Source organism: Mustela erminea, chromosome 3 (genome assembly GCF_009829155.1).
Source record: "Mustela erminea isolate mMusErm1 chromosome 3, mMusErm1.Pri, whole genome shotgun sequence".
NCBI classification, from domain to species: domain Eukaryota; kingdom Metazoa; phylum Chordata; class Mammalia; order Carnivora; family Mustelidae; genus Mustela; species Mustela erminea.
The window spans coordinates 12,648,155-12,661,394 of NC_045616.1; the positions used below are offsets into that span (position 1 = coordinate 12,648,155).

At 38.1% G+C, this 13,240-nt stretch overlaps 1 protein-coding gene across 1 annotated transcript; it reads right to left on the reverse strand.

The window, feature by feature from the left end:
• Positions 1-8,213: 8,213 nt before the first annotated feature.
• Positions 8,214-9,167, reverse strand: LOC116587160 (olfactory receptor 56-like). Its single transcript, XM_032337898.1, has one exon. The coding sequence runs from the start codon at positions 9,165-9,167 to the stop codon at positions 8,214-8,216; it is 954 nt and encodes a 317-aa protein (XP_032193789.1).
• Between the last annotated feature and the right edge of the window lie 4,073 nt (positions 9,168-13,240).

Genomic DNA, 13,240 nt, shown 5'->3' on the forward strand with positions numbered 1-13,240 from the left:
CTCAATAAGTTCCAATCTAATCTAAATTATCTCAACGCTAGAATAGCTGAGTCAGAAAATAGAATTAGTGATGTAGAGGACAAACAGATAGAGAGAAAGGATCAGGAGGAAGCCTGGAACAAACAGCTTAGAAGCCATGAAAACAGAATCAGGGAAAAAAATGATGCCATGAAATGTTCCAACGTCAGAATTATTGGAATCCCTGAAGGAGAGGAGAAAGAAAGAAGTCTAGAAGATATAGTGGAACAAGTTCTTCATGAAAATTTTCTGAATCTCGTGAATGGAACCAGCAGCGTTCATGTACTAGAGGCTGAAAGGTTTCCCCCCAAGGTTACAGATTCTCAAAAGTGCTCAAGACACCTAATAGTAAGAATGAAGAATTATAATTGTAGGCAGAACCTATTGAAAGCAGCTAGGACAAAGAAGATCCTTACCTACAGAGGAAAGCCCATCAAAATAACGTCAGACCTGTCCACAGAGACCTGCAAGCCAGAAAGGGCTGGCAAGATATATTCAGGGCACTGAATGAGAAGAACATGCAGCCAAGAATACTTTATCCAGCAAGACTGACATTCAAAATGGATGGAGAAATAAAGAGTTTCCAAGACCGGCAAGACTTAAAAGACTATGCAACCACCAAGCCGATACTGCAGGAAATATTAAGGGAGCTTCTTTAAAGGAGGAAAAAACCCAAGAATAACATTGAACAGAAATAGAGAGACAATCTACAGAAAGAAAGACTTCAAAGGTAACACGATGTCAATAAAAACGTATCTATCCATAATCACCCTCAATGTGAATGGCCTAAATGCACCCATAAAACGGCACAGGGTTGCAGACTGGATAAAACGACAGGACCCATCCATATGTTGTCTACAAGAGACCCATTTTGAACCTAAAGATACACCCAGACTGAAAGTGAAGGGATGGAGAAGCATCTTTCATGCCAATGGGCCTCAAAAGAAGGCTGGGGTAGTGATTCTCATATCAGACAAATTAGACTTTAAACTAAAGACTGTAGTCAGAGATACAGAAGGACACTACATCATTCTTAAAGGGATTATCCTCCAAGATGATCTAACAATTGTAAATATCTATGCCCCCAATATGGGAGCAGCCAATTACTTAAGAAAACTGTTAATCAAGATAAAGAGTCATATTGATATGAATACACTAATCGTTGGAGATCTGAACACGCCTCTCTCAGGAATAGACAGATCATCGAAGCAGAAAATCAATAAAGAAACAAGAGCATTGAATAACACACTGGACCAGATGGACCTCATAGATATATACAGAACATTCCACCTTAAAAGGACAGAATACTCATTCTTCTCAAGTGCACATGGAACCTTCTCCAGAATAGACCACATACTGGGTCACAAATCAGGACTCAACCAATACCAAAAGACTGAGATTATTCCCTGCACATTCTCTTTAAAGTTTTTTATTTAAATTCAATTTAGTGACCACTTACTGTATTATTAGTTTCAGGGGTAAAATGTAGTGATTTATCAGTTACGTATAACACCCAGTACTGATTACTTCATGTGCCCTTCTTAATGTTCATCACCCAATTACCCCTTCCCCCACCAACTTCCCCTCCAGCCACCCTCAGTTTTCTTCCTATAGTGAAGAGTCTCTTTTGGTTTGCCTCCCTCTCCCTTTTTATATTAATTTCTTTTTCTTTTTCTTCCCCTATGTTCATTTGTTTTGTTTCTTAAATTCTACATCTGAGTGAAATCATATGGTATTTGTCTTTCTCTGTCTTATTTCACTTAGCATAATACCTTCTAATTCCATCCACATCCTTGCAAATGGCAAAATGTCATTCTTTTTGATGGATGACTATTATTCCTTTGTATATAAATATCACCTCTTCTTTATCCATTCATCAGGCAATGGACATTTGGTCCCTTTCCATAGTTTTGCTCTTGTGTACATTGCTGCTATAAACATTGAGGTGCAGGTGCCCCTTCAAATCACTATACTTGTATCCTTTGTATAAATACCTAGAAGTGCAATTGCTAGGTCATAGGGTAGCTCTATTTTTAACTTTTTAAGGAACATCCACACTGTTTTCCAGAGTGGCCATACCAGCTTGCATTCCCACCAACAGTGGAAGAGCCTTCCTCTTTCTCCACATCTGTTGTTTGCTCAGTTGATACTTTTAATCATTCTGACCATTGTAAGGTGGTGTCTCATTGTGCTGTTTTTAATTAATTTAATTTAATTTTTTCAGTGTTCCAAGATTCCTTGTTTATGCACCACACCCAGTGCTCCATGCTGAGTGAAATAAATCAAGCAGAGAAAGTCATTGTGGCTTTGATTTGTATTTGCCCAATACTGAGTGATGTTGAGCATTTTTTCATTTGTCTGTTGGCCGTTTGGGTGTCTTCTTTGGAGAAATGTCTGTTCATATCTTCTGCCCATTTATGGACTGGATTCTTTGTTTCTTGTGTGCTGACTTTGATATGTTCTTTACAGTTTTTTGGATACTAGCCCTTTATCTGATACATCATTGGCAAATATCTTCTCCCATTCCATAGGTTGCCTTTTAGTTCTGTTGACTATTTCCTTTGCTGTGCAAAAGCTTTTTATCCTGATGAAGTCCCAATAGTTCATTTTTGTTTTGTTTATCTTACCTTTGGATACATGTTGAGCAAGAAGTTGGGCAGCTTCAATTTCTTTCATTAGTGTTTCATAGTTTTCAGAGTACAGGTCTTTCTCCTCTTGGTTAGTTTTATTCATAGGTATCTTACTGTTTTTGGTAAAATTGTAAATGGGTTTCATTCCTTAATTTCTCTTCCTGCTGCTTTATTACTGGTGTATAGAAATGGACAGATTTCTGTATGTTGAGTTTGTATACTGTGACTTTACTGAATTTATGTATCAGTTCTAGAAGTTTTTTGGTGGATTCTTCTGGGTTTTTCCATAGTGTATCATCTGCCAATAGTGAAAGTTTTGTTTCTTCCTTGCCTATTTGGATGCCTTTTATTTCTTGTTGTCTGGTTGCTGTGGCTAGGACTTCCAGGTCTATTTGAATAATTATGATTGTGAACATCCCTGTCTTAAAGTGATGGGTCTTAGTTTTTTTCCATTGAGGAAGGATATTAACTGTGGGTTTTTCATATATCGCCTTTATTATGTTGTGGTATGTTCCCTCTAAACCTATTTTGTTGAGAGTTTTTTTATCATGAAGAGATGTGGTACTTTGTCAAATCTTTTTTGCATCTATTGGCATGATTGCATAGTTCTTATCCTTTTTTAAAAAAATTAACATGGTATATCACATTTATTGACTTGTGAATATTGAACCACACTTGCAACTCAGGAATAAATCCAACCTGATAGTGGTAAATGATTTTTTTAATGTATGTTGGATTTGGTGTGCTAGCATTTTATTGAGGAATTTTTCATCCAGGTTCATCAGGTATATTGGCCTGTAGTTCTCTTGTGTAGCAATATTTTTCATCTGTGTTTGGTATTAGGGTAATTCTAGCTTCATAGAAGGAATTTGAAATTTTACTTTTTTTCCTATTTTTTGGAATAGTTTCTGAAGAATAGTTGTTAACTCTTCTTTATTTTTTTGATTAACTCTTCTATAAATGTTTGGTAGAATTCACCTGTGGAGCTATCTGGTACTGAACTTCTGTTAGTTGGGTATTTTTTTCATTATTGATTCAATTTCTTTGCTAGCTATCATTCTGTTCAAGTTTTCTATTTCTTCCTGTTTCCATTTTGGTAATTTACATGTGTCTAGGAATTTATCCATTTCTTTCAGGTTGTCCAATTTGTTGGCATATAATATTTCATGATATTCTCTCATAATTGTTTGTATTTCTGTGATTTTGGTTGTTATTTTTCCTCTCTCATTTGTGATTTTGTTGAGGTCTTTTGTCTTTGTTTTAGATAAGTCTGTTTTGAAGTTTATTAATTTTATTAATTCTTTCAAAGAACCAGCTCCTGGTTTCATTGATCTGTACTGTTGTTTTTTTAGTTTCGATATCATTTATTTCTGTACTAATCTTTTTTTAAAACTATTTACTTATTTATTTATCTGACAGAGAGAGAAAAAGAGAGCAAGTGAGCAGGAGCAGGGGTGGGTGTAAAGGCAGAGAGGCAAGCAGACTCCCCACTCAACAGGAAACCTAATTTGGGGCTCGATTCCAGAACCCTGGGGTCATGACTTGAGCTAAAGGCAGTCATCTGCAAAGACTCTCTTTGCCTGCCGTGGGCAGTGTTTGGGCCCTGGCCTGGATGAGTTTTAATCTTGTGTGCTATACTCTGCTTTTGAAATGAGACCTGTCACCACTTCCACCAGAAGTGAGGACTTGCCGAACTCTCAGGTTGGGAAACACGGCGTGGGCAGTAGTTTGTGCTGGTGTTCTAAGTGAGGTGCCCGTCAAGCTGGGACTGAGGCCTGCATGAATGAGAAGTGCAGTCCCGCTGGAGCCCAGAGTGTTGGGGCTTGGTGGAAGCAAGTTATACAGCCAGCGTTGGCAGTGTGCTGCTTCCCACAGGTGGTTCTGTGATTTACTGAGGGGCAAGGGAGGGTAATGGAGCTGAGAAGCTCCTTTTTTTCCTGGAAAGGCAGCTCTGTGAATGCTGCTTCTCAGGGATGCACTTGGAGTAGAGTGAGTAATCTCCTCCCTGTATACCCCAGGCATTCTTCAGATCACTATTTGCCCCTGGGCTGTTTGCCCGCCTTATCTCCAGGAGCAGTGCAATACCCCCAAGGCTTTACCCCAGCCAAGTCCAGTGACCTTCAAAACTCCAGGCTTTAACTCACAAAATTCAGGAACTCTCATTTCTCAAGCCAATAGCCTTGGGGAAATGTTCTTGTAGTTACCCTGCTTGCTTCTCTCTCTCTCTCAATGTCTCCCCCTCTCTTTGCAATCCCAATTCCTTCCTCTCCAGAGCACCTGTAATCTGTTTCTCTCCTAAACCATTTCTTTGCACTTCCTATCTTCTTCAATTTGGTCTCTTCTCTCTTTAGTTTTGGATTTTGTTCTGTCAGTCTCCAGGTCAGTTTCTGGGCTATTTAGGATGACTTGAAAGTTATTTAGCTATGTTCAAGGGACGTGGCAAGCCTCAGGTCCTCCTACTTTGTTGCCATCTCCCAAATCATCATTTTTGTCTCTTTCCTGGTTATGCCAAAACATGCTATTTTGGTTGAGGCACATGGGTGGCTCAGTTGGATAAGAATCTTACTTCTGCTCAGGTCATGATCTCATGTGGGGCTCATTGGTTTGAGCCCCACACCAGACTCTGTGCTCAGCAGGGAGTCTGCTTGAGATTCTCTCCCCTTCCTTCTGCCTCTTCCTCTGCCCTGCTTGTGCCCCTCTTTCTGTGACCAACCCCCTAATCATGCTCTCAAATAAATAAATAAATAAATAAATAAATATTTCATTTAAGAAGTTGTTTGGAAGGAATTTTGTTTGACAAGTCCTTTTATCACAAAAAAATTAGTTGTTGAATTTTTAAAAATTAGCATCTAATTATACTCAGTTATAATTTAGCAGTAACTGAGGTCTCTCTGGTATCTTGTACCCAACTATGTTTCACTTTCTTCTCACTAAAGTACATACTTCAGTACGTCAGTGTTCCAGTTGTTTCCGTGGGAATCTTCTGTGGTAAACATTGTCTATGCTTTTATTTATCGGAGGAAAAATAATTATTTCTTTGTTTTCAAAATGACCGTGTGACTAAGTTTAAACTTTCAAATAGTGAGACTTAAATCAGAGACCATCCATCAAAATCCTGTAGAAAAACAAAGGCCGCAACCTCTTCAACCTCAGCCACAGCAACCTCTTGCTAGACACATCTTCAAAGACAAGGGAAACAAAAGCAAAAATGAACTATTGTGACTTCATCAAGATAAAAATCTTCTAGTGCTATGCTGAGTGCTGTGAAGTGTGTATATCTGGTGATTCACACACCTGTAACCCTGGGGCTAATAATACATTATATGTTAATAAAAAAATATAAAAATTTTTTAAAAGATTAAAATCTTCTATACAACAAAAGAAACAGTCAACAAAACTAAAAGTCAACCCACAGAATGCGAAAAGATATTTGCAAATGACATTTCAGATAAAGGACTAGTATCCAAGACCTGTAAAGGACACATCAAGCTCAGTCCAAAGGAAATAAAGAATCCAGTCAAGAAATGGGCAGAAGACAGAAAGAGACATTTCTCCAAAGAAGACTTGCAAACGGCCAACAGAGACATGAAAAAATGTTCCACATTTCTCAGCATCAGGGAAATACAAATCAAAACCACAATGAGATACCACCTCACAACAGCCAGAATGGCTAAAATTAATAAGACATGAAACACCAGATTTTGGCAAGGATGCAGAGAAAGGGGAACCTTATTGCACTGTTTGTGGGAATGCAAGCTAGTACAGCCACTCCTGAAAATAGTATAGAGATTCCTTAAAGAGTTGAAAATAGAGCTACCTTATGACCCAGCAATTGCACTTCTGGGTATTTACCCAAAGATACAAAGGTAGTGATCTGAAGGGACACTGGCTTCCCAGTGTTCATAGCAACAATGTCCACAATAGCCAAACTGTGGAAAGAGCTGAGATGTCCATCAACAGATGAATGGATAAAGAAGATGTGGTATATATATACAGTGGAATACTACTCAGGCATCAGAAAGGGCAAATACTTAACATTTATAGTGATGTGGGTGGAACACATACAAAAATAAAATTAAAATGGGTTAAAGACCTAGATGTGAGAGGAATCAATCAAAATCCTGGTGGAGAATACAGACAGCAACATCTTTGACAATGACTATAGCAACTTCTTTCTAGATATGTCTTCTGAGACAAGGGAAACAAAAGCAAAAATTAGCTATTGGGACTTCATCCCAATAAAAAGCTTCTTCACAACAAAAGAAACAATCAATAAAAAGAAAAGGCAACCTATGAAATGGGAGAAGATATTTACAAATGACATATGCAATAAAGATTAGTATCCAAAATACATTTTAAAAAAACATACAACTCAACACCCAAAAACCAAATAATCTAATTAAAATAGGCAGAAGGCATAAATAGACATTTTCCCAAAGAAGACCTACTGATGACCAATAGATACATGAAGAGATGCTCAACATCACTCATCATCAGGGAAATGCAAATCAAAACTACCATGAGATATCACCTCACAACTGTCGGAATGGCTAAAGTCAAACATCACAAGAAGCAACAAGTATTGGCAAGGTTGTGGAAAAAGGGGAACCCTCTTGCACTATTGGTGGAAATGCAAACTGGTGCAGCCATTGTGGAAAACAGTATAGAGGTTCCTCCAGAAGTTAAAAAAAGAATTACCTTTTGATCCAGGAATTGCACTCCTAGGTATTTACCCAAAGAATACAAGAACACTAATTCAAAGAGATACATGTACCCCTATGTTTATAACATCATTATTTACAATAGCCAAGATATGGAGGCATTTGCATTTGCCACTCCTGCATTAAACTTGTCTTACAAGTCTTCAGGAAACTTTCTGACTTCTCTCTGATACCATCAAGCAACAAAGTTTTCTGTGTCCACATTTTATTTTGACCACATGTATCTAGAAAACTAGACTTTAACCTACCAACATTCTTTCATCTCTACTTGTCATAGGTTAGGTTTCCTGGAAGCAGATTGAGACAAGTTTTGCTTGTGGAAGGTTTATCAGAGAGCACTGGAAGGATTGAACTCATGGTGGAAATAAGGAAGCAAAACTGGATACAGGGATGAGAAGCCTGTGATGCCTCAGATTATTATAGGGCATTCTGGAGCTGGGATGGACTTTCAGGGTCAAACTGAGGGAAAAGAACCAAGCCTTTATATACTTTATTGACTAGTCATGGGATTCAGGCAGCCACCCAAAGAGACCAACCTTGAGCAAGGTGTTTTCCTCAGTTGGCAATTCCCATAGAGGAAAATAGCTAAAACTTGTCACCTGCTAATTTAGTGGGGTATAGGTTATGTATCTCCCATTCTTTGTAATGCCATTGATGCAGCCCTCTTTCCACACTATCCATACTCAGCATGGACATACTTGATTAAGTTAATATGCGAATATCATGAACTCTGACCAAAGAATGACTTTTATTTTCAGTACAGAGCATCTGTTTCTCTTCCAGTCAAACTACAGAAGCTAATTCAAGTTCCCAGAACCAGAGCCCACATCTTCAGTTGCCAATGTCAACCTAGCCCTGTCCCCCTACAAGGACACCTCCCCAGGAGTTTCTTGAGAGCCCCATACACTTCCTTGTTCCTCAGGCTATAGATGAGTGGATTAAGCATAGGGGTGATCATTGTATAGAAGGCTGAGACCACCTTGTCCTGCTTGGAGGAGTGGTAGGCCTGAGGCCGCATGTAGGTGATCATGGCAGCCCCATAGAAGAGAGAAACCACTGCCATGTGAGAAGAGCAGGTAGCAAAGGCTTTCTGACGACCTTCAGCAGAACGCATATGGAGCACAGCTACCAGGATCCGCAAGTAGGAAGCAGAGATGACAGTGAAGGGCAGGAGCAGCATTAGGACGCAACAGACATATATCATGGTCTCATAGAGGGAGGTGTCAGCACAGGCCAACTTCAGTATGGCAGGGACCTCACAGAAGAAGTGGTCAATCTCCTGAGAGCCACAGTAGGGGAAGCGAAGGGTGAAAATGGCTTGGATCAGTCCATCCACCAGGCCAAAGAGCCAGGACCCTGCCACCATGAGCCAGCAAACACGGTGGCTCATGATCACTGAGTACCTCAGTGGGTTGCTGATGGCCACATAGCGGTCATAGGCCATGAAGGCCAGCAGGAAGCATTCATCTCCCAGGAGGGTGAGGAAGAAGAGGATCTGGAGTCCACAGCCTGTGAAGGAGATGGAGCCACGGCCCAGGAGGAAGTCAGTGGCCATCCGTGGCACGATGGTGGAAATGAGCATGAGGTCCATGAGTGACAGCCAGCTGAGGAAGAAGTACATGGGGCTGTGCAGATGGGAGTCGATGGTGATGAGGAGGATCATGAGTCCATTGCCAGAGAGGGCCACCAGGAACATGACCATGATGACAGAAAAGAAGAAGAGGTGTAGTGGAGAGTGGGTGAAAAGACCCAGGAGGATGAAGTGGGAGATGAGAGTCTGGTTTCCCACCCAGACCATTGTTCCTACAGAGGGATGAGCCAGACGATGTGTTGGGATCTAGAAGCAGATGGTATATGTTTAGTGACACAATACTAAAGACATTAAAACTTTGCCCAATGTATGGTCCTCTTTAAATGCTACTTGGTTTAGAATAAATTCTCTAAGTTTCTCTTTTTTTTTTTAAGTTTCAGAGGTAAAGTATAGTGATTCATCAGTCACATGTATCACCCAGTGCTCATTATACCAAGCGCCCTCCTTAATGCCCATCACCCAGTTATCCCATACCCCCATCCACCTCCTTTCCAGCAACCCTCAGTTTGTTTCCTGTCATTAAGAGTCTCTTATGATTTTTCTCCTTCTCTTATTTTGACTTATTTTGTTTTCCTTCCTTTCCTCTATGTTCATCTATTTTGTGTCTCAAATTCTACATAGAGTGAAATCTTATTATATTTGCTTTTCTCTAACTACTTCACTTAGGATAATACCCTCTAGTTCCATCCACATCATTGCAAATATAAGATTTCATTCTTTTTGAAGGCCGAGTAATATTCCTATATATATTTACACCATCTCTTCTTTATCCATTCATCTATTGATGGACATCTGGGCTCTTTCCATAGTTTGGCTATTGTAGACATTGCTGCTATAAACATTGGGGTGCATGTGCCTCTTAGGATCACCATGTTTATAACTTTTGGATAAATACCTAGTAGTGTAATTGCTGGGTCATAGGGTAACTCTATTTTTAACTTTTTGAGGAAACTCAATACTGTTTTGAGTGGCTGCACCAGTTTGCATTCCCACCAATGGTCTAAGAGGGTTCCCCTTTCTCCAAATCCTCTTTAAGAAAAAGAATCTCTAACAAAAATGAAGAATGTGCACTGTGAAAAATAGTATGGAGTTTCCACAAAAAGTTAAAAAGGTAAGATGAACTTAACTTTTGTTTTGTTTTGTTTCCTATAGTTAATTGTCTCTCATGGTTTTTCTCTCTCTGACTTCCCATTAAGTTTTCCCTCCCTTCCCCTATGATGCCCTGTGCTGTTTCTTATATTCCACATATGCGTGAAACCACATGATAATTATCTTTCTCTGATTGGCCTATTAATGAAGTTGTGTCAATATAGAATTTTCTTTAATGATACTGTTCAGTGAAAGCAGCACAGAACAGAGCAATGCATTTATTATAATTGTACATATAAGTTGTTATATTACATACTGTATAGATGTATGTCATAATTGTTTTACATATTATTATATAAATTATGTTATAGGTTGTAACCATATAACTATATAATGTTACATATTATATCATGTAATATTACATAATAATACATTTTAGTTTTGTGTATTTAAAAAAGAAATGTGTGTGTATATTTATATCTTTGGTAAAAATTTCTGAAATGAAGTAAAAAAAAAAACTAGTAACACTGTTTGCCTCAGTGGAAAGAATGATAAAAATCAGACTAAAGGGATCTAGAGTAGGAAAGAGTCTTTATGGTATACACTTTGTGCCTCTTGAATTGTATTCTGTGAGACACCTAAATGGTCTAAAAAAATACATAAATATAATGTTGAAGTGATGTTCCATAGGATTTGTAATCGAAGTCAATAAAGTGGAAACCAACATGCATGCCCAGCTTGTATTGTGTACTTAATAAATATTTGCTTAAAAATAGACAAAGTGAAAAAAAGCCAAAGTAATCTTGAAAAAAGTAAAACTGACTTTTCAGTAATCAAAAAATAAAGTCTAGTATTGGTGAAGGAATAAGCAAATTGACAGATCAAAGTAAGTCCAGAATCAGACCCATGTGTGCATGAAAATTTGTAGTCCAATTTTTAAAATATGGTGTAAAATCCTGGGGGGGGGGGGAAGGCTATTCAATAAATGATTTGGAATTTTTTTTCACCTGTTTTGAAAAAAAAATTTAGATTCCTACCTCATACCACACACAAAAATAAATTCCTAGCAGGTTAAAGAACTAAGTAGAGAAACTTTAACATCATCAGAAGAAAGTAATAATATGTCTATGACTTCAGAGTAGGGGCAATCTCATTAAATAAAACATAAAAATAAACAAAATATTTATAAGATATAGTATTACAATCATAAGTATTTACAATATTATATACATATTATATACATGTATTATATACATATTATATACATATTATAAAATATGTACTAGAAAAGGATTCATAGATCTTCACAAATATCTTCCAAAAGATATAAATTACACCCATAAATCAGTAAGAAAGAGGAGTAAAAAAGTCAGCAGTAATTCTCAGAAAAGGAAAAAACTAGATGATGGGAATTAAAGAGGGCATATGAAATGATGAGCCCTGGGTATTACATTCAACTAATAAATCAGTGAACAGTATATCAAAACTAATGATGTTAACCAGCATAAGTGGGTTAACTGAACATAATAAAAAAATTTAAAAAATTAATCTTATTATTATGTTCAGTTAACCCACTTATGCTTTAAAAAACTAATGATAATACCTTGGCTAATTTAATTTAAATTAATAAATAAATGAATTGTAAAAGACTGCTGTATTTCACTAATAACTAGAAAACATAAATACAAACTTTCACCCACAAAAGTTGATATAAATTTGGCAAATGAAATGTTCTCAGGCAGGAATATGAGAAACAAATACACATAAATTGCTGAAGGACACAGAGTATGATAACAGTAAGTTACCCTGCAGAGAGGGTTAGGATTGAGTGGGGATTATGGTCAAAGAGAGACCCTAGCTTGATCTGTAATATTTTAGTTTTTGGTAAGAATGTCTTCATGTATTCCTTGAACTTAAGTGAGGACTGTCATATGAGCAGGTAACTGATGTACCTGGAAGATATTTTCTCTTTAAACTTCCTTTGTAGCATAACACTTTAAAAAAAAAAAACTATACAAGTAAAAACTAGTGTTTTTTCAAGCAAAAGTAATAAATTCATATTTTTAAAGTTTCTTTTATAGAAAAAGTAACACTGATATGTATACTATTCTAAATGTCACATCAAGGGGTGTTGTAGGAGATCTCTGTTGCCAAAGCTATGTGGTCATAAGCACTGTAGTCATAGCACTTAGAGCAGATTGAGAGCCCCAACCTAGGGCATGACAGTAGACATCAGAGTGACCACACAGAATGCTGTGAGGCATGAGAGAGGGGGTGGGAAGTTAGAAAGTAGAGCATTAACAGGAGATGAAGGGAAGAAGGGAAAGATGAAAAGAGTAATGGGAAGATGTCAAGGAAAAGGCGACAAGATAAAAGGATGTGACAAAATAGAGAAAAGTAAAGAAGGAAAATGTTAGGCTATCAGAAATGACATCAGAAGAGACCAAGAGTAAGAAAACAAAGACAATGCAATAGAGGGCAGGGAACATAGACACAATGAGAAAGAGATGACACAGATGCTAAGAAAGAAGGATCAGAGGAAAGGCAACAACACGTGGGATGAGGAACAGACAGACAGGGGGCACCTGAGTGAAATGGGCAGCCAGGCAGAGGAGCAGAGCTCTCCTGTTATCAATGCCACAATAATCTCTTTGACTTCTGGGACTCTGGGGGATGTGAGAGCCCAGCATCTCTAACTCTCCCATCATATTTGAAAAGTGTGGAGTAGACCACAAAGCCTGCAAACCCCTCTGGCTCTCTTTGGAAGTCGTGCCCCATCAAGGTCTTCTATAGCTTCCCTGTACCTCTCAGGCACCAGAAACAGGTGGTTCCAATATGCACAGTGGCAATAGTCATGGCCTGATCCTCCTAGCTTCCTCCAATGGAGATGCAAATTTCTCCTGGAAAAGTCTTTTTTTTTTTTTTTTTTTTTTACCAAGTGGCTACAACACATATTTTTTTTTCAGTCGGACAATATTGGGAGATATTTTATAGCAAGAAGGCATCCTCCATTCCTCAGATCAGAATTCTCAAAGCCCTAAGCTGTGTGTAAGAGACTCCCAAAGAGGTGCACTGGGAATTGTGTTGGGCAGAACTTCAGTAGAGAGTAGTCAGATTCATGGGACAGCTATGAAATGAAAGGAACTTGTGGAATGGAAAGAGAAGTGAGCAAGGCACCAAAGTATGCTTTT